At 52.5% G+C, this 19,967-nt stretch overlaps 6 protein-coding genes; 5 read left to right on the top strand and 1 right to left on the bottom strand.

The window, feature by feature from the left end:
- Positions 1 to 570: 570 nt before the first annotated feature.
- RCC_09969 (uncharacterized protein) lies at positions 571 to 1,519 on the top strand (the record flags this gene model as incomplete). XM_023775206.1 has 2 exons in its annotated part: positions 571 to 608; positions 679 to 1,519. 2 exons carry the CDS (start codon positions 571 to 573, stop codon positions 1,517 to 1,519), a joined length of 879 nt encoding a protein of 292 aa, XP_023630974.1.
- A 1,166-nt stretch (positions 1,520 to 2,685) lies between these two features.
- Positions 2,686 to 3,823, top strand: RCC_09968 (uncharacterized protein; the record flags this gene model as incomplete). XM_023775205.1 has 2 exons in its annotated part: positions 2,686 to 2,747; positions 2,818 to 3,823. 2 exons carry the CDS (start codon positions 2,686 to 2,688, stop codon positions 3,821 to 3,823), a joined length of 1,068 nt encoding a protein of 355 aa, XP_023630973.1.
- A 730-nt stretch (positions 3,824 to 4,553) lies between these two features.
- Positions 4,554 to 6,586, bottom strand: RCC_09967 (related to asparaginase; the record flags this gene model as incomplete). XM_023775204.1 has 3 exons in its annotated part: positions 4,554 to 6,148; positions 6,209 to 6,408; positions 6,462 to 6,586. 3 exons carry the CDS (start codon positions 6,584 to 6,586, stop codon positions 4,554 to 4,556), a joined length of 1,920 nt encoding a protein of 639 aa, XP_023630972.1.
- Positions 6,587 to 7,269: 683 nt separating this feature from the next.
- On the top strand, positions 7,270 to 8,763 carry RCC_09966 (actin-related protein Arp2/3 complex, subunit Arp3; the record flags this gene model as incomplete). XM_023775203.1 has 4 exons in its annotated part: positions 7,270 to 7,304; positions 7,360 to 7,607; positions 7,664 to 7,710; positions 7,771 to 8,763. 4 exons carry the CDS (start codon positions 7,270 to 7,272, stop codon positions 8,761 to 8,763), a joined length of 1,323 nt encoding a protein of 440 aa, XP_023630971.1.
- A 2,848-nt stretch (positions 8,764 to 11,611) lies between these two features.
- RCC_09965 (related to C6 transcription factor) lies at positions 11,612 to 14,771 on the top strand (the record flags this gene model as incomplete). XM_023775202.1 has 2 exons in its annotated part: positions 11,612 to 13,032; positions 13,079 to 14,771. The coding sequence occupies 2 exons, from the start codon at positions 11,612 to 11,614 to the stop codon at positions 14,769 to 14,771; spliced, it is 3,114 nt and encodes a 1,037-aa protein (XP_023630970.1).
- Positions 14,772 to 15,179: 408 nt separating this feature from the next.
- Positions 15,180 to 18,698, top strand: RCC_09964 (probable ATP dependent RNA helicase; the record flags this gene model as incomplete). Its single annotated transcript, XM_023775201.1, has 1 exon — positions 15,180 to 18,698. The coding sequence occupies one exon, from the start codon at positions 15,180 to 15,182 to the stop codon at positions 18,696 to 18,698; it is 3,519 nt and encodes a 1,172-aa protein (XP_023630969.1).
- Positions 18,699 to 19,967: the final 1,269 nt, after the last annotated feature.

Here is a 19,967-nt window from a genome sequence, read left to right as displayed (position 1 = left end):
TCCGCAGTCTCCATGCATCACTTGTCGCTAGGCGGCAATTATTTGCAGGCATACAAGACGAGCTGATCTCCTGGGTCAAACTTTTGCTTGAAAATGGAGCAGGTGATGCTACACAGCACAGCCTGTCGACTGATCGGTTTTTGCAAGGCCATGGTGCTGGATGGCGGCCTGCCCTTGGTACGACTCTTGAACTTTTCTCTTGAATCGTCAGCCCGTAGGGAGTAAAGTGGCCTTGGCCGGAGTGTAGTCTGATATGGACACCGTCGGATGGAACATCTGGTGAGGCCTGTAACACGGCCGTGTTTGACATCGTCAAGCTTGCTCGATCCATCCTAAAAGATCATTCTCATCCGACATCGCACCTGCTAAAGGCATTGCCTGGCTTGCGCTCGGGCGGATCGTGACTGCCCATTCACATTGTTCTTCAACTCCGCTTACGTCACGTCGTTCTCCAAAGCTCGAGAAACGGATTTCCGCGTCTTCGTTTGTAGTGGACRTCTACCTCCACTTTCCACAACCACACTGTACGCTCGTGTGTAAATGAGCGCGCTCAATCTCTCATCCGCAAACATGGCACAGAAGCACTTTGACCGGCCAGCAGAGGCCAAGTACTCCAGCGGCATCATCGCATCGTAAGTCGCCAGCGAGTTTTCCGGAGCCTAATTGACGATCTTGTAGTGCCTTCAATGACCGCTCCAAATTCCCAGACCTTACCGTCACATGCAACACCAAATCTTGGTACTGCCACAAACTGGTACTCTGCGGTCGATCGGAATGGTTCCAGAAGGCATGCTCCGGGAATTTCAAAGAAGGCGGCGCAGATACGATTGAAGTCCAGGAGGAGAACCTCGACGCTTTCGAAGCGATGTTGAGATTCTGCTACACACTCGATCTGGAAGACAAGGACACTACCGCCATGTTCAGTGTACAGGTGWTCTCTCTCGGCGAAAAGTACTTTGTCAAGGGACTGATTGCACTTGCCGCCGAAACCTTCGCCGGATGTGTTCGAGCCAAGCAGAGTACAGAAGGTCTGTCAGTGGATATGGCAGAGGCGTTGGTCTATGCCTACAGCGACACCAGTGACGTGGACAGGTTATTGAGAGACACCATATCGAAGGCCATGATGGATAACAACGGAGAACTCATGCAAGGGAAGAACGAAGGCGTGTTCAATCAGCTTGTGGAAACCCAACCCGAGTTCGCGGCGGACATCGCCAAAGTCCTGTCAAAGAACCTCAAGCGGAAGCGCGACAGATCGGATGGAGACAACGTAGAGGTAACCGGGCCTGGGATTGTCGGTTCTCCTATCGATGCGATAGTCCCGGACCATACTCGAGGTCACGGTCGCGGGTGGTTCCAATGTCCGAGACGCTGTGGCGGTACTATCTACTCCTTGGCCGCACAGGATGGTCCTTCCACTTCTCGATACAATCTGCATTGTTGGAACTGCAAAATGAACTCTACCCAAATTGCGGAGTTCTGGAGACGGAACTATGCCGCTCTGGCGCCTCCCAGCTGATTCGTACATTGCAAACAAACACAACTTGAGCACGGGTTTGGTTTTCTTCGGGGTGAACCGAAGCCATGTGAGTACCGTGGGACATTCAGCTGGTGCTCAATACAAGCTGCAGCTAGGAACTAGATCGACATCAATGCAAAGGCTCGCAGTCCATTCAATGGGGCAGTAGGAGGCTGGAAGTAAGAAACATGTGTTTTCCTACAAGAATTGACGTGGACTTAATTTGTATGACAGCACAAATGTTCACCTTGACCTGCTCATCTCCCGAGTGCTCGTAAAACGAACGAGGAGCTTTGAAAGTGAAACGATGAAAGAGTGGCGTATGACATGGGAAAGAGTTATTGCCCCCGTGTATTCCAATAATAAGAACGTAATGAACCGCAAAAGACATCTCTCCAGAGGTCAGAGTTGATAATGCCTGTTCTATCTACCTGATCACTTACGTCCACATATGTTGTTAGCTCACGGCACTGCTGCGTGATGGAAGCACCCGAAATAAGATCCACTTCATTGTTCTCCTCCATCTGGTCTTCCTCTCCTCCATCTCGACTCGCAGATCATGTCCTTCTGTTCACCACTTCTGTCCGACATCGTTCTCGATTGAAGAAGACATACGTCCATTGACTAGTTGAAGTGAAGTAGTCGAAGAAGTATCATGTCGCCTCGTAAGTATTCTCCCACAGAGTGATCTTCTGTAAGCGCTCCGAGTAGTTTGCGACAGCTTGCTCTAGTCAGTCCAAAGAAGGCGATGTCTGGACTGTCGATGTGCATGAGGTGACCTGTGTGCTCTAAGGCAGCTCTGGAATATTGCTACAAGTTGAGAGATATTGTTCTAGATTGTTGGCCTGTGATGTAACAGCTCGTCAGCACTGTAAAGTGGAAGACGCCCTTGCAGATCCACGCGAACTGACCTCAGCTTGATAGGTGAGTACGGCTATTCATGCGTCAGCTCGACTCCGACTCTCTCTCTCTCTCTCTCTCTCTCCAACATCTACGTTCACGATCTCAGACGCCATCGCAACTGCAAACACAACCGCATCAAGTACCGCGTGTGCAAGTGTTGTGATGGGACCGCCCGCGTCTTAGCTCCGCTTCAAAAGTTGTTCTTCTCTTCCTCGACCCGCGAATTCCTGTCTTCGCTTCATCACTCCCACCATCGTACCAAGATGGCAGAATCCAACTTCAACCAGGCGGCGGAGCAGCGGCAGCAATTGGATAGCCTTGCTTCGTAAGTCGTCCATGGATACCGAGATGCTGCGCGTCACTTCACTTCATCAAAGACATGCTAACCTTTGCAGATGCTTCAACAATCCAGCCAGCTTCCCCGATGTGACAATGACCTGCGATGGAAAGAAGTGGCGATGTCACCGGATGGTCCTGGGCATGCGATCTGAGACGTTTCGACGCATGTTTTCTAACAACTTCATGGAAGCCGGCCAGTCTGAAATTCCCCTTCTCGGATGCGACCCTTTCGCACTGGAAGCTGCCTTGGAATACTGCTACACCCTCAAAGTCCGATGCCATGACCTAGCGCAAGATGGAAAAATGAGCCTGGCGCTCTTCCACGTCCACCTTTTCGAAATCGGCGAAACTCGTTTCATCAGAGGCCTCGCCGGTCTAGCGGCAGACGGCTTCAAGAGAGCCATCGACTCTGACGACATTACTCCCGAGCAACTAGCCGAAGCAATTAGAGCAGCGTATGCCGTGTCAGATCCTACGCGACTGCTGCGCGACCCCATCATAAACAGAGTGCTGAACAACAAGGAAACATTGTTGAGTGGTAGCATGCGTTGCTTCAACGAGCTAGTTTCAGGGGGGTCAGATTTTGGATATGAGATGATAAGGGCTCTGAGGGCCCACACCGGATCCGCCAACATTCCGCTTGCTCGCCTCCAGGTGCTGGCAGGTGATCCGACGGGTCGCCGCGTCGCCATCGGGCTGGTTGCCATGGACAATCCAGTCGGCGGTAATACGAACAGTCCGCCAGTTCTCGTGGTCACCGTTGGAGTGGACGCTCAGGGCCGCATCAACTACCGCGTTCGCGCCACCGACCTGACAGGCCACACCGTTCTTGGTGGTGCTAGCCGTGCCAACTCTATCAGCTGGACGGGTCTTCTCGCCCGCCGTCTCCAGCTCCTCGGCCGATTCACCTGTGCCACGGAAGCTGAAGTCCGAACCTTCGCCACCAACTTGGACGCATCTGTTCGTTCGGGGGGAAATACCGATGCAGATCGCCTCCCACTGGCCGAGCGCTCGCCAAGCCGTAATTCGAACGGTCAGGGCCGGCGCTCGACCGCATACTAGGCAGCTAGTGCGCTCGGCACCAATCGCTCGAGGGTCAGGCGTTTTGGGAGTGCAATTGTTTGGGATACCTATGGGGATAAGGAGTTTTTGGGTACTAGACGACCTATTAATTGTCCCACGGGTCGTACTTCAATAGGCAATAAAGCATACCAATGAAGTTCGATTCCCACTTCTCTGCTTCACAACTCGCAACACGTCTAGAGACTGAGTCCTACACGCTTGATTGTCATCCTTGTGGCAAGATCTTCAACAAGACTGTTGCAAAGTGGCGCAAGTACCACCAGGTCGAAGCTCGAGAGGATGAAGCAGCTAGCGAAGGCTCTGCAGACGTATTGCCCGCCGGATGGTGAAGTTACCTGTAAATGAGTAGCGACCGAGCAAACGCTGTTTGTGGATTGTATCGGCATGGGCGGAAATCAGCTGGAGGAACGAAGAGCAAATTTTCACAACCTCAGAAAGACACGTACCAATCTCATTGTCGCCTTCCATTCCACCTCACATCTTGATCCTAGACCATGAACGCGCTCTAAACCATCTGTAACACAAAGGAGTTTCATTCGCTAGGCTGGGTACCACCGTTCTCCCTCCCCACAGGTCGCAAGAAGCTCGTAGTTCGCGTCGCATTGTAGATCGTCCCGAGAGTCTCTCAGATTCAATCGGACAAGCAGGCAGCATCGCCCGCCCCAGCACCCTTCCCACTCGGCGTATCGCAGTCTACGTCGATACCCACTCACTTTCTCCGGTACCTCAWATACCGTCCACCCTGTGCCACACCACCGTTGCCATTGTTCCGACTCATCGTCAGAATCGGTCGCTCTTCGTCAGAATGCATACTCGCCAACGCGAAAGAGTCTGTGTTGTGTCCAAACAAGAAGTAAATTCCATCCTTGGTCTTCTTGACGCTCATCGTCCCAATGCTTCCCGTACTCTGGCTTTGCTTGACAGAGGGATGGTCCATGAAATCGGTCTTGATGAAGCCCGCAACGGCTTCTTCTTCCATGCAGCTTTTGTATTGGCCACGTACTTTGCGTTGGCTTTGGTATATGCGTTCCGAGCAGAGAGCTGCGGCCATGGTGGTTGTCATGTGCTCTCCTGTGCCGCTCGTAACAGTTGCTACAGTCTTGCCTTCGGGATCGTCCTCGTCTGTAGGTATGACCGCTGCGCCAATACCAACAAGAGCAGCTGGCCCAACGCGGCCGCGATGTTTCATACTAATACCACCAGAAGATGCGCCACATGCGATGTTGCCAAACATATCAATGGCAATGACGCCCACGGTGTCAGTGATAACGTCCTCTTCCGCGGAGGGRGTCGCTGATAGGTTGTGGGGAGAGATAACATATGCTGAGTGCTCGGTATTCGAACTGGAACTTGGAGACAGATGTGGATCAACATGGTAGGTTCCAGTGGAGGAATCGAAGTGGACCGAAGGGTTCACAGGGAGTATGTTTGGCTCAACGTCATTTGCATCGCGCATCGAGAGTTCTCGGATTCCGGGATCGGGCGGGGATGCAGTAACTTGCTGGGGCGGCGATKACTGCACACAATTCTCGTAGAAGTAGTCCGTTCCGGTATCCATCTCATGATAATGTCCGCCGCCGTTAATGGCAGCACTGGCAAGGTTGGGCAGGCAAGTGGAAGACGGAGGTGGCGAGACTTGCGTGCCATTTGCAAATGGATGATTGACCATAGCACGCAGCGATTCTGGTCGAGACAGCGGATCTGGATCGCTAGCCTCGTCTGGGTGGCGATCAGGAGTCGTGTTACCAGTGTTGTCAGTAGCTTTCGTAGAATGTCCCGAGCTAGATCGTGCTGGTGTGGTGATCGATTTTGTGTCCAGTCGGTCGGATCGTGGTGGCGACGCTGTCTGCGCATCGAACGGCAAAGCTTCCACGTACTCGCAGGCTGTCTGCGCACCGTAACGGTGCGCTAGAGCTTCTGCGCACTCTCGAGCTTGTGCGTACACCAAAGCTTCTGCGTACATGCGGTCTTCATGTGCCTTGCGCTCGCGCTCGCTTTTGTCATGGCTATCGACCGTCCGGATGAATTCTCGAACAGAGGCGGAAGAGGAAACGCCGAATTTCTCATCGTCGTCCTGCTGTTCCCTGCGTTCGGCTCTCATCAGGTCGGAGCGCGATTTTCGCCAACGCTGTCTGACGGTTGGGGAGATGAGGTCTGAGTATGGCACCTGAATCATGCCATGCTCGATGGCAAAGTCGGTGGCGCCTTGGCCGACGAGTAAGTTTGCGGGTACACGCTTAAGGGACAGCAGCTTGGTGGAATGGTCGAGTACGARCCTGGCCAAGCACACTGGGTTTTTGATTTCTGGCGATGTTGTTAGTCCAAGTATTGTTTGTGCGCATTCATATACCAGGATACACTCACGCGCAACAGCTCCAACAGCTCCGCTCGTGCCTTTGTGATCCACGACAACGGCATCGCACTCGGCAACTCCTCCCAGGCACAGATTGCTTCCATAGCCTGCATTGGTGATCTCTCGATCCTCAAGCACTTTAATAGCTATCTCCACTGCGTCGACAGAGGATCCGCCGTTGTTCATGACAGCCATACCGGCCTTGCACGCGCTGTACTAGGTCAGCAGGGCCGTCCAGATCACATCTCCTTCGCCTGAACTCACTCCTGGCAGGCCTTGAGGTGGGCAAACTCATTCTCACGGCTATGGAAGCCTGCGCCACCATGCACAAAGATGCAGGCGAGATCTGTGCCCTTTCTGCTCTTCCCTCTCTCATTTCGGGTGAACATTGTGCCGGCTCTCTTCAGCATATGGCGCCTCAGGACAGCCACTTCCGCACAAGTCGATATGCAGTCGCAGGTATATCATAGGCTGGCAAGAAATGAGTGTTAGAACCGTGAGCGCGTGCGGGCTTGCTTGGTGAAGATGAAGAAGATGAAAAAGAAGATGAAATGAGCGTGGTATGCCGGCAGCTCTGCTCGCCCGGCGGATGTGCGCACTCGGAGGTGAAGGAGAGGATGAGAATGGAGAAGTGCAATGGAAGGTCGAAGGGCGAACCTTCTGTGATTCGTCGTGGTCTGTTCCTTCCGACCTACTTGAGAGGCAGGAGCGCGACCCAGCGTAGTTTGTTCGCCGACTTCACCTACTGATCACCATACCGGCAGTGTTCTGAGGATTCAYGTGTTAGCTTGTCGTTCTTTGCCGTGCAAGAAACATGTGATGGTGATGTGCAGAGAAGTTGATGTCCTGAAGTCTGGACAACGTTTCGAGGTAACAGTGGTCTTGGCGCTGCAGCGATCGCGGGGCGGCGCTTCTTACGCAACATCTAAGCGGCCAGTCCAGGCGATCACATTCGCAGACCAAGCAGAGGACGAGCAAGCGGAACCTCTTCTCACTGCATCTCATACTCTATCTGCAAACAGTCTGCCGATACCACATTTCCCAGCGTACGCATTRACGTTCCACCGCCAACATGGCGAACCAGACTCCTGCTGTTGTCATGGACAAGTATGCGCCAACCTTTCTACACAGCTCTACTACCTCACCACTAACACCTCTTCAGCGGTACCGGATACTCCAAGCTAGGATTCGCCGGCAATGACTCGCCCTCCTTCGTTTTTCCCACCGCCATTGCAACCAAAGGCCCAGCGGCAGGTGGAGGCTCCGGCTCCGGACGCCCCGCGGTCGCCAAYAAGCCATCATTTTTGACAGGCGGCGCAGGGCCTGGGGGTCACTTGTCGGCAAAGAGAGGAACGGAGGACTTGGACTTTTTCATCGGAGACGAGGCGCTGGCAGCATCATCGGGTCCTGGTAAGCCTAGCAATGGCTGGAAGGATGGTAGGACAGGAAGCTGATGTTGAACACAGGATACGGACTACACTACCCCATTCGACATGGACAAATTGAGAACTGGGTAAGATATATGACATCGACAGTTGGGAAAGTGCCAGAGCCTTGCTAACACTCTCACCAGGACCACATGGAGCGCTTTTGGTCCAACAGCATCTTCAAGTACCTGCGAGTCGAGCCTGAAGACCACCATTTCCTCCTGACCGAGCCACCTCTTAACCCACCTGAAAATCGCGAAAACACCGCCGAAATCATGTTTGAATCCTTCAACTGCGCAGGTCTTTACATTGCCGTTCAAGCCGTACTCGCTCTTGCCGCTTCGTGGACCTCATCCAAAGTCCAGGATCGCTCATTAACAGGAACTGTTATCGACTCCGGTGAGGGTGTGACCCACGTCATTCCTGTCGCAGAAGGCTACGTCATTGGCAGCAGCATCAAGAGCATCCCAATTGCAGGCCGTGACATCACCTACTTTGTGCAATCCCTTCTCCGTGACCGAGGCGAGCCAGACAGTAGCTTGAAGACTGCCGAGCGGATAAAGGAGGAGTTCTGCTATGTCTGCCCTGATATCGTCAAGGAATTCGCACGCTTCGACCGGGACTCAGATGATCGATTCAAGAAGTACGAGGTCAAGCAGCCTGGTGGYAAGAGCGTCACGGTGGACGTTGGATATGAACGCTTCCTCGCGCCTGAGATCTTCTTCAACCCCGAAATCTACAGCTCTGACTTTCTTACTCCACTACCAAACATTGTGGACACCGTCATCCAGACATCACCCATCGATGTCCGAAGAGGTCTGTACAAGAACATTGTCCTCTCCGGTGGATCCACCCTATACAACCAGTTCGGCCGTCGACTACAGCGAGACATTCGTCATTTGGTAGATGCAAGGATAGCGGCTTCGGAAGCCAAGGCAGGAAATGCGGCCAAGAGTGGCGGATTGGAAGTTCAAGTCATTACGCACAAACGGCAGCGACATGGTCCATGGTTCGGAGGCTCGCTTCTTGGTCAGACACCAGAGTTCAGGAGCTACTGCCATACCAAGGCGGAGTACGACGAGATAGGTCCGAGCATCGTCCGCAGATTTGCATTGCTGGGAGGCCCAGGCAGTACGTAGGAGAGATCAGTGAGCATACCGTAGCGGAGTGATGTGGGCGAATATCTCTAGGCAGAGAACGAGGTCTGAGCTTCCAGTGTCACTTCCAGCGCCGGTAAGGGGTTTTGATAGAGAAGATGGGTATGAGACAAAGACTAGAACGAACTCGAAGATCATCACCATCTTTGTGATACACCTTGCTTACCTGTTGCTCAGGCACTGGACCACTCACTCTTCAAACACTATTTCATCCCAGAGGAACGCGGCCTACATCTGTCTAGCATCCAAAACTGTACCGAGCCACAGTTTAAAAGCGTACTCCCGTTTCGTGGAGACCATCGACATTCCACATCCCTTGCGGTTCTACTTAGTCGAGTAAGCGCATATAGGCGCCATTCCTCACGAGAACCAGGTATTTGGTACATTTATGACATTGTGTTGACAATACGCCGGGTCCAGGGGCGGCTCCTTGGAATGCCACATTGCGGAGACGACTCCGGGGCTTACTCTTGTGATTCATGCAAGATAGTTTGCTAGTAGCGTCGCATGGAACAGATCCATGGGTTGAGTCTGCGATGCGTGGATTATGTCTTTCGTGCGTCTAGGTGGTGGATGTGCCATGTAACCCCATGTGTCCGGTTGGCAGATTGTGGCAGTCGATACCTGAGGTACTCTTGGGCGCGGAGAATCTCACCACTGTCACTTTTCTCCTTGCGTACCTGAGGCCTGTGTCAAATTTCATGGACTGATCAGCCTGCTGAAGGAAGGAATGTGGTTGACCCACCATTTTGGCTGTGACATTCGAAGATTTGATCACTGGAAGAGGTCACTCGCCGAAAGAAAGGAGAGGTTTTGCAACGACGAACGCATAGTCGACTGCATGAACAAATATCTTCATTCGGTGAATGTACGACGAAAGTCCAGTCGTCTATCGAGGGGTGAGTGCCAGTTCCTCCTTCTCTTTTCTATCTCAGTGATATGTTGAAAGAGCGGAGCGGCCTCGCATATTAAATCTGTCATTGGCCCGGATAGTTCCGGCGCTAGCTTAAGTCCAGGGAAAACAGCAATCCTCTCCGGCCTCTTTTTTGGTCAAATCGTGGGGAGAGCGCAGAGATGGAAGGGCGGTCTTCACTTGCTCCCCTTGCGTGCTGCGATTCGATTGGTGTGGAAACAGCCGGCGCTAGTCTGGGTCCAGAGCATCACTCACTTTTTTTCTTGTGTAAGATCTGAAGCTACCTTTCCAGCTTAGATGTCTTGAATAGTAAATTGCGAAGCGAGAGACAGTGAGTTACTCCATTTATGAGAAGATCAAGGACATTGCATTGCTGCCGCTCTAATTTGCCGTCTCGAGAGTTGGTTCTAAGACAGCGGGATCTGTTGCCCCATTCGAGCTATACATAGGTAACCTTTCCGAAGATATTCAGCGTCTGCAGCATTTGTCCCCCTCGCGGCTATCGAGATATGTTCGTKACACCTTAGGTGGATTCCAGCCAGCATGAAGACAGGAGCATCAACCGGAGTACCGGAGCATGAGACTTCCTTGGCCAAGCGATTCCACTGATGCAGATCTCGGTTTGACACCGCCAGCTTGATGATCTTTGTAACGGACACCGTATCGCTCTACGCAATGCATGGCACATCTTGCATTCTTGCTAAGCTTCCAGCCGTCAGACCAACTCATTATCAAAGCGTCATGATCGAGGTCGAACGAAAAGTCCTTGCGTCCTCGGGCACGATAACATCTTGACGGCGCCTAATAGAGGCTTCCGACCGGGTCATCGTCACCCTGCATGAGCAGCCAATTCCACGTTGTCAGGAGCTGTGCGTGATTTCCCGAAGCAACGGATCCTCACAGGTGCAACACCAGAATTGAGGAAGCACACCGGAAGTGAGGTCCGCTGTGTGACCTCGGAAGTTGGTACCCCGCCGCCGTTTGTGCGGACTCAACTCTGATGATTCCATTTCCTTTAGACTCCACAGACGATTTCGCCGCCGGTGTCAGCTGTATAACGGGTTTCATCGACTTTGTGTTGGGCTGTCTCGTAAGTTTCGTCCTTGTGGCAGCTTCAGAGAATCAGAGCATGCAATTCGTAGCGCCGTTGGAGTCTCAACCAATGAGCGGGTGATTCGTGAATACCGCACGGAGCTACACATTTGGTAGCTTGAGAGGTACCACAGAAATATCGCATCTGCCGAGTCCGGCAGATGTTTCACTATAATCTGTGGGGCGGATGACTTAAGTCGTCTGTGCTATAGATGATATGTGAAAAAGCATCATTGTATCATTCTACGATGAGACTGCTGGTGATGGGGAACATCTCCGTAGATAAGGTAGCAAGACGTAAGTTGGTTGCTTGTGGTCTAGATCTGCCAAATCTACCCGCGTCTCCCTTGCTTCTTCACACGGCGTGGAGTGCTTGCTTTTCGGCTATGGATGGCTTATGGTATGCTGGTCTCCCCAAAAGCATACTGAGTCGTGGTCAATTGATCGACCCTTGCTTTCCGCAGAAATGCATGCGCTTCCCGGTCAACATAGACGCATCTTCCTCTTACTCCGCCCGGGCGTGCAGAGATTTGTGACGACTGTAAATTGACCTTTGCCATTTCCACGGAATCTTCCGACGCCAAACGGGCCGAGAACGCGCCGCTTTGCCGTGCATGAGCGTACGTGAGCCGTTATATCGATCTTCCACAGACTGGGCCGCCGGGAAGGGGAGGATAGAGGGAAAGGAAGGAGTAAGAGATAGAAGCTGTTGGTAGGAGTAGCAGTAGCAGCAGCAGCAATACGGGCGAGCGCAGCGACACCAGCACTTCCAATCTTAAAGTCGAACCATCACCACTCTGGCGATCATCGTGGGTCGACCGCCCAATGCACGAGAACATCCAAGGCGCTCCAAGCTCATACCAGCCCACCGCTACGGTAGAGCCCCATATACCACACCCGCAAGCTGCTGGCGGTCAGGCGCAGGCACAGGCGCWAGGCCGAATGCGATCCAGCATCGCATGTATACGATGCCGGCGGTCCAAGGTCAAATGTGTGAACAACGGGATCGGAACGACATGTAGGACGTGCGACAACTCGGGCAGGGAGTGCTCTTATCCATCGCCGCTGGCCAGTGGGAGCCGACGACGTGACAGTCTCTCGGGACGGGGTGAAGACGGCGAACGACGCCAGCGAGCGCGCAAGAGTACGAGCGCCTGGGTCGGAAATGCCGGACCGGCCTCGCGGGAGAGTTCCAGACCGATACTCGATGCGCTGGATATGAGAGTGCTCACGCCGACTGTATGGCAAGAGCTGTTTGACATATTCCAAATCCACTACTCTGCGGATCTACCATTCCTACATCCTCCTACTTTTCTCAGGCCCCTTCGGCAGGCAGCTTGTCCACCACCCAACGATGCGAGTGCACCTCCAGAGGGGGTCAGACCCCCTGCTTCGACCGAGTTCCTGCTGGCATTTCTCGCACTGACGGCTCGGTTCCACCCTAAGCTGGTCGCGCATCACTCTCCTTCGTCATCCACACGGGCCAGCAATCCGTTAATCGCATCCGACTACTACGCCGCGGCCGCGAATCGACAGATGGCGAACTTGTGGAGCGATAACCGTGCACACAACGACATCAATCGAGTTCAGGCCACTCTCATGCTTGGACTGCATGAGTGGGGCATGTGCAGAGGAGCAAAGGCATGGCTGCTTGTGGGAATCGCTATTAGATGTGCACAGGCCATGGGCTTACAGTACGAATTGGAGTTGGACGACGAACCAATGTCGAGATCACTAGCGCTCAAGTGCGAGGCAGAGCGCATGGGCGTTGATCCCGATCGTAAAATGTCGAAATCGGAAAAATCTGGCGACGATGCTTTTATTCAGCAAGAGATTCGAAGGCGAACATTTTGGAGCTGCTACATCATGGACCGATATCTCAGTAGTGGCAAATACCGACCTCAGATGCTGCTCGCAAGAGAGCTTAGAATTCAGCTTCCAGCGAGTGAGCGGTCTTTCCTCTTCGCGGAGAAAGTTCGGACTCTTATGCTGGGTGAAGAGGACAAGACTGATACCATTCCCGGAAGAGCGGATCTTCAAAGTCAACGACAACAATCGGTGATGCTAGGGACCGCGAATTGTACACCCGACCTGAACATTGCCTCGCCCAGGAGCATGGCACTTGAGAATGACGAGGAAAAGGGGAGAATGGAGATTGGACCTGAGGAGGGACTGGTCAGCCGCTATGTCAAGGTTTTGGAGATTTATGGCAAGGTGATTAAGTGGGCTTGCAGCGGTGGGCGGAGGTGAGTCGACCATGTTCTACATCCCAGACATTGCYAACATGTACAGAATTGAGGAGTGGCCGCCATGGGATCCACGCTGCAATTTTTTCAAACTCCGCCGACAATGTCAGGAATTCAAAGCCAGTCTACCACGACAAAACGCCCTCACCCCTCAAAACACCCAAGCTCACATCAGCATGAAGACATCGACACCGTACACTCTGGTGCATGCTGTGTATCTCTTATGCCAGATAATGCTACATCGCGAATATGTGCCATTCATCCCAATCCGCTGCGCCAAACCCGAGGGCCCGGTAGATCCACCTCTGTTTCCGGCTGATAAATATCTCGTTCCTCCTGGCTTCTGGGAGGATACCGCGCGGCAGTGTTTCAAGTCGGCTCGAGAGATTATCGATCTGGTCCGGACTTGCCAGGAGTGGAGTGCGCTTGTTGAGACTCCCATTATTGGTTTCGCCATCTATACAGTTGCGTTCAATGGTGTCTATTGTATAAACTTTCCATGGATGGACCCGGATGGATACATGTGTACAGCGTCATCGTCAGCAGCACATCTGAACAGCTCCCGAGCTGGTGAAAGCCAGGGGTTTGAGGCTGCGAGGAAGGCCTTGGAGATGATTGGGTCGATGCGACCCAAACTCCACATGGCCGACGGGTGGTTCAAGACGATCAATAAAATGCACAAGTACTTTCGAAAGTTGAAGAGCGATTATCGGAAAAGCTCCCAGACAATGGAGAGTTCTTCGGAGGGAGACAGCCCCATCAGCACACGGCATCTCAGTCTGAGAGAGGGAGGCTCAGGAGGAGGTTTGAGTGAATTCCGACTACTGGAAAGGACATTGCAGGAGTTTGGAAACCTTGAAGATGAGGATGTGGAGATGGGAGACCTGCAGCACGATGATTCAAAGGCACTGGATGAGGCGTATGATGACAGCAGATCCGATTCCGAGGTCAAAAGCGAAGGACCAGGCGAGCGTCTGACGGGCGCTGAGCCACCCCGAACYTCCGATGCAGGAACTTGGAGTGCGATCAACACCGCTGCTGCGCCTCCCAACCATCAACCGACTTTGCCAGCTCCCGTCAGCCAGTTTAGGAGCTATGACTCTTACCCTCAACGGAACCACCAGCAGACGTCGCCTCAGGGACAGGCAACCCCACATCACGGATACAGTCATCATCACGCCAACAACTTGCGTCCTACGTATTCAGATACTGCAGGTGGCGCACCTCCCACCCCGGCGAGCCATTCTGCAGCGGGCACAACGCCTTCGGTATCGCAACCCTCTCCACCTTATGAGAATCGACAGGGCTATCTTCAGCATCATCAACAACAACAACACCACACCTACCAAAATTGGCCGGCTCCGACTTCGGGATATCCGATGCAACCTCCTCCTCCCAATCCCTACGTCCACAACCCTCCCTCACAACACCTCCACCACCACGCCATGCAAGTGACATCGCCACTCCACTCGGCGTATTCAAGTCCAGGRCATGCGATTCATGCCTCGGGTCCTCTTCCACCCATGTCTGCTGAACCTCAACATGCACCCCAACAACAACCCAACGATTGGGCGATGAGCAAGGAGGCATGGCTCAACAGCCTTGATACGCGATTGGGAGGGGATGACGTGGCTGCCTTTGTGGATGGAGGGGAGATGAGGGAGTGGGTGGGTATGGCGGCCAGTCAGGGGTTTGGTGGTTGGTGGTTGAGTACTGTTTGGGGCGGGGGAAATCCTTGAATTAAAGGGTAAAATTCTCATAATGTCTGAATGGTATTGTGACGATTACGATTTGATGCGTGTATGTTTGAATGAGAGTGAGAGAGTTTGATTCGGTGTATCTCTTTCTTCTTGTGGACTGCTATCATGTGAACATGTTTCGTTCGAAGCAGAAAGATCATGCAGAGGTGAGTTTGAGGGCTTCTTGAAGTATGTGAGCTCTCTGTTCATGCACTGCCATGAGGATGATTGAATGATCAATATATTGTATGCTCTATGCTGCCATCCTCGCCCATGTGAACGAATGGCGCTACCCCACATTTTCCACGGGACAGCCCGCGTACTTTGACTTTCACGTTCACTTTCACTTTCACATCCATCAAGATCCGCGTTCGAGCTCCACTACCCCGTCGTATCTCCATCGCCGCGATGGACGACCTGGAAGAACTCGAGCTGCTGGGACTGGTGACGAAGGTGACGAGCGAAATCAACAATTATATGGGCATCAGCGACAAGACAATTGCCGAATTTGTCATTTCGCAGCACGGAGACGATGTCGACGCCTTCAAATCGAAACTGGCCGAATTCGATTTCCCCGCGAGTTTGACGGAGAGTATCGATCGCCTGATCAGAGCTTTGCATCCTGCGTGGAAAGCAAAGGCTGCGCAGAAGAGCAGTGAAGGGCAGAATGGAGGGGATAAAAGTCAGAAGTTCCGCGGATTGGCCATTCCCGACAAGGAGATTGAGGTGGAGGAGGATGCGCTGGACGATACCTTTGCGCTGCTGGAGGGGTTGGCAGATCCGGCGAAGAATGGAGCGCAGACTTCTTCCAAACGCCCCATTTCGCCTGTGAGGAATGAAAGCAGTCGGAAAAGATCCAGACGGTCGAGATCGCGAACGAGAAGTCCGAAGAGGAATAATGATGACTACTTGTTTGAGGATGAATATGGAAGGACGCGTGCACACRAGGCTTCGGACACGCGATCGAGAAAGAGTCGTAGGGATTCCTTTGATCGGAAACCCCCGGCGACGATGGATGACACGCCGGTTCTCTACAAAATCTACGATGGAAGAGTGACGGGTGTCAAGGACTTTGGCGTGTTTGTCAATCTGCAGGGAGTCAAGGGCAAAGTGGATGGGTTGGTGCATGTTTCTGCCATGGCGGAGGGAAAGGTCAACCATCCTAGTGACTTGGTGTCGAGGAATCAAGAAGTCAAGGTCAAGGTGATGAAGATGGACAACAACCGCATCAGTCTGAGCATGGCCGAGGTGGACCAACGGACTGGACAGGATCTGCAACCATCGAGGAGGATCAATACAGGCGCCACGGGAGCGAATGCTATGGGACTGAATGGCGTATCCATGGGCGGGGATGTGCAGGTGCTTGACAATACCCAGGGGAATGGGAGGAGACCTCGGAAGCGTATGACGAGTCCGGAGAGGTGGGAGATTCGGCAGTTGATTGCCAGTGGTGTCGTCAAGGCTTCGGAATACCCTGACCTGGATGAGGAGTACAACGCCATCATCAACGGAGAGCAAATTGAGGAAGAGGAAGATGTCGATATTGAAGTTCGTGAGGAGGAGCCGCCATTCCTTGCCGGTCAGACGAAGCAGTCTTTGGAGCTCTCCCCGATTCGGATCATCAAAGCTCCGGATGGCAGTATGAACAGAGCTGCCATGCAGGGAGATGTGCTCGCCAAGGAGAGGCGCGATATGCGACAGTCAGAGGCTCAAGATAAGGCGGCCAAAGAAGCTGCAAAGACGGATCTTGCTCAAGAATGGAATGATCCCATGRTCGCAAAGGGTGATAGAAGATTCGCCAGCGATCTTCGACAGACGAATAACAACCAAGCTGCAGAAATGCCGGAAYGGAAGAAGATTGCGACCAACAAGAGCGAGTTGGGAAAAAGGTCGAACATGTCAATCAAAGAGCAACGAGAGTCTCTTCCTGCCTACAAAATGCGGAAGCAATTCTTGGAAGCAGTTCGCCAATATCAACTTCTGATCGTTGTGGGAGATACTGGATCGGGAAAGACGACGCAACTCACTCAATACCTTGCTGAAGATGGATTCGCCAACAACGGCATCATCGGCTGTACACAACCTCGTCGTGTCGCGGCCATGTCCGTCGCCGCTCGTGTGAGTGATGAAGTCGGATGCAGATTGGGTGAGGAAGTTGGATACACCATCCGTTTTGAAGACAAGACTTCCGAAAGTACCAAGATCAAGTACATGACGGACGGTATTATGCAGCGTGAGATTCTCCTCGATCCGGAGCTCACTAAGTACAGCGTCATCATGTTGGACGAGGCTCACGAACGGACCATCGCCACGGACGTGCTGTTTGGATTATTGAAGAAGACGCTCAAGAAGCGACCGGATATGAAGGTTATTGTGACATCCGCCACTCTGGATGCTGAAAAGTTCTCAACTTACTTTAATGAATGTCCGATCTTGACAATCCCAGGAAGAACCTATCCCGTGGAGATCATGTACAGTCGTGAGCCAGAAAGCGATTACCTCGACTCTGCTCTCACAACAATCATGCAAATCCACCTGTCCGAGGGACCTGGAGATATCCTTCTCTTCTTGACAGGAAAGGAAGAGATTGACACCAGTTGTGAGATTCTCCACGAGCGGATGAAAGCGCTTGGTCCATCAGTTCCCGAATTGGTGGTCCTGCCAATATACGGTGCCCTCCCTTCTGAAATCGCCTCGAAGATCTTCGAACCCCCTCCACCAGGTGGCAGGAAAGTGGTCATTGCAACAAATATTGCCGAAACATCCATCACCATTGACGGAATCTACTACGTCGTTGATCCCGGATTCGTCAAACAGACTGCGTACGATGCGAAGCTCCAGATGGATCGCTTGCAAGTTACACCCATCTCCCAAGCACAAGCCAAACAACGTGCTGGTCGAGCTGGCCGCACGGGGCCTGGAAAGTGCTTCAGATTGTATACAGAGTCTGCTTTCCAGTCTGAGATGCTGCCTACTACGATCCCGGAAATCCAACGGCAGAATTTGTCAAACACGATCTTGATGTTGAAAGCCATGGGCATTAATGACCTTCTCGGATTCGACTTTATGGATCCTCCGCCTACGAATACCATGCTTACAGCTTTGGAAGAACTCTACGCTCTCTCGGCGCTCGATGATGAAGGTCTTCTCACCCGGCTGGGCAGAAGAATGGCAGACTTTCCCATGGATCCCGCTCTGGCCAAATCATTGATTGTATCTGTGGATCTGGGATGCTCAGACGAAATGCTGAGTATCGTGAGCATGATCTCCGCCGTACAAACCGTCTTCCACCGCCCGAAAGAAAAGCAACAGCAAGCCGACCAGAAGAAAGCTCGCTTCCACGACCCCGCCGGCGATCACCTCACCATGCTCAATGTCTACAACGGGTGGAAAGGCAGCGGCAAAAACGACGCCTGGTGTTTTGAAAATTTCATCCAGCCTCGCAGCATGCGCCGCGCCGAAGACGTCCGAGTCCAACTCCTCCAAATCCTCGCTCGCCATCGCTTGAACGTCATCTCCTGCGGCCGCGACACCACACGCGTCCGACAAGCCCTCTGTGCCGGGTTCTTTCGCAATTCCGCTCGTAAAGACCCCACGGAAGGCTACAAGACTCTGGTCGAAGGCACCCCCGTTTATATGCACCCGGCTTCGGCATTATTCGGCAAAGCTGCCGAGCATGTCATTTATCATAGTTTGGTGGAGACGAGTCGGGAGTATATGCATAATGTCACTGCTATTGAGCCGAAATGGTTGGTGGAGGCTGCTCCTACTTTCTTCAAGGTTGCGGGTGGGAAGGGAGGTGAGTTGAGTAAGAGGAAGAAGGCGGAGAGGATTCAACCTTTGCATAATCGGTTTGCTGGGGAGGATGATTGGAGATTGTCGGCGCAGAAGAGGGGAGGGAGGGGTGGTGGTGGGACTTGGGGGTAGTAGATATTGTGGAGAAGAAGTGTTGGGGTTGGTGGAAGAGTGTGATGTGTATAAGGATTTCCGAGAGATCTTTGGGGTCGTTCTCATGATTTAATCCATGGTTTGCAGGCATCTATCATCTATAAGACCTTGCATTTCCACCGGCAGCGAATCGTAGCATTGACGTATCAATTTTTCGGTAGATTGATGATCTTCCAGGTAGTAKCATAGTGAAGTTGTAAAGGTCCATGTCAGAAGCAATGGAGGAGGATTATTACATTATGTTATCTTGGTTGTACTGTACCTCACTCACCCTTGAAGCGGACTACTACTTAACCACATGCATATCTGGAGGTGTTGCATGTGTCGTCAAGTAGCATAGTGAAGTGACATGTGATGGGAATGTCGGGAGTAAAAGGATTGTATTGCCTCGTGATATATTATGTGTACATACTTTATCTGCCAGCGGATCGTCGCCTTATCCGCGTGCATCTCCGGAGGTTTGTCTTATTACGAAACGCGAACCCTGTAAGCTGGGTTTATCGTATAGTGTCACGACAAAAGAAGAGTTAATGGGAAGGTCGGCAGTCCGAGTGATCCAGCCCAGACCATTTGAGCTGAAGTTCTGGTGTTGCACGTTCGTGATGAAGTCCGAGGCCGGTTCCATCCCTTGCTTGGGTATCGTCGCAGGATCCTTGCGGTCATTGATCTTGTCTCTCCTCAACCTACGTTGTACTTGCAGAACGTGAAGTTTTTGTCGGAAAAGGTATCGTGGTGGAAGGCGAGGCATGTTCCACTTGATCATATATCGATTGGATTTGGGTTGAAGTGACGTCCCTAAGAAGACCACTTACTCTATACCTCCGACGAACCGTTGAGATGTCTGCGAAACTTGTCGTGGCGAGAGGCCAGGTATAGTCCGCTCCGGCAAAAGACATGAGTTTGTAGTAGACTGGCGGGCTGGGAGAAATGGCGAGTGCGTTCTATCCCCAAATGCGATGTTGATGCCTCTGTGGCACTTTACTGGGTGAGAAGAGGGTCTAGCAGAGCATGTGAACACTAGATTAGATGCGCCTGGTCGATGCCGATTGCCGCCCTGCAATCCTTTTTATCGCTGTCTTTCCATCTCTGGGATTGAGAGTTGGCTATATCTGTGATCGGAAATGTGACAGATTATCGTCTCCCGACACCTGTAATCAGCCCAATCGAAGCTGACCATCGCCTCCTCCTTTTGTATCGGGCGTTCAGTCCCCGAAATGGTAATCGAGCCTAGACGCTGGCTATACTGGT

Source organism: Ramularia collo-cygni (assembly GCF_900074925.1).
Source record: "Ramularia collo-cygni strain URUG2 genome assembly, contig: RCC_scaffold20, whole genome shotgun sequence".
Taxonomy (NCBI): domain Eukaryota; kingdom Fungi; phylum Ascomycota; class Dothideomycetes; order Mycosphaerellales; family Mycosphaerellaceae; genus Ramularia; species Ramularia collo-cygni.
Note: the sequence above shows the minus strand (reverse complement) of the source record. Positions and strands in the feature narration are given on the sequence as shown.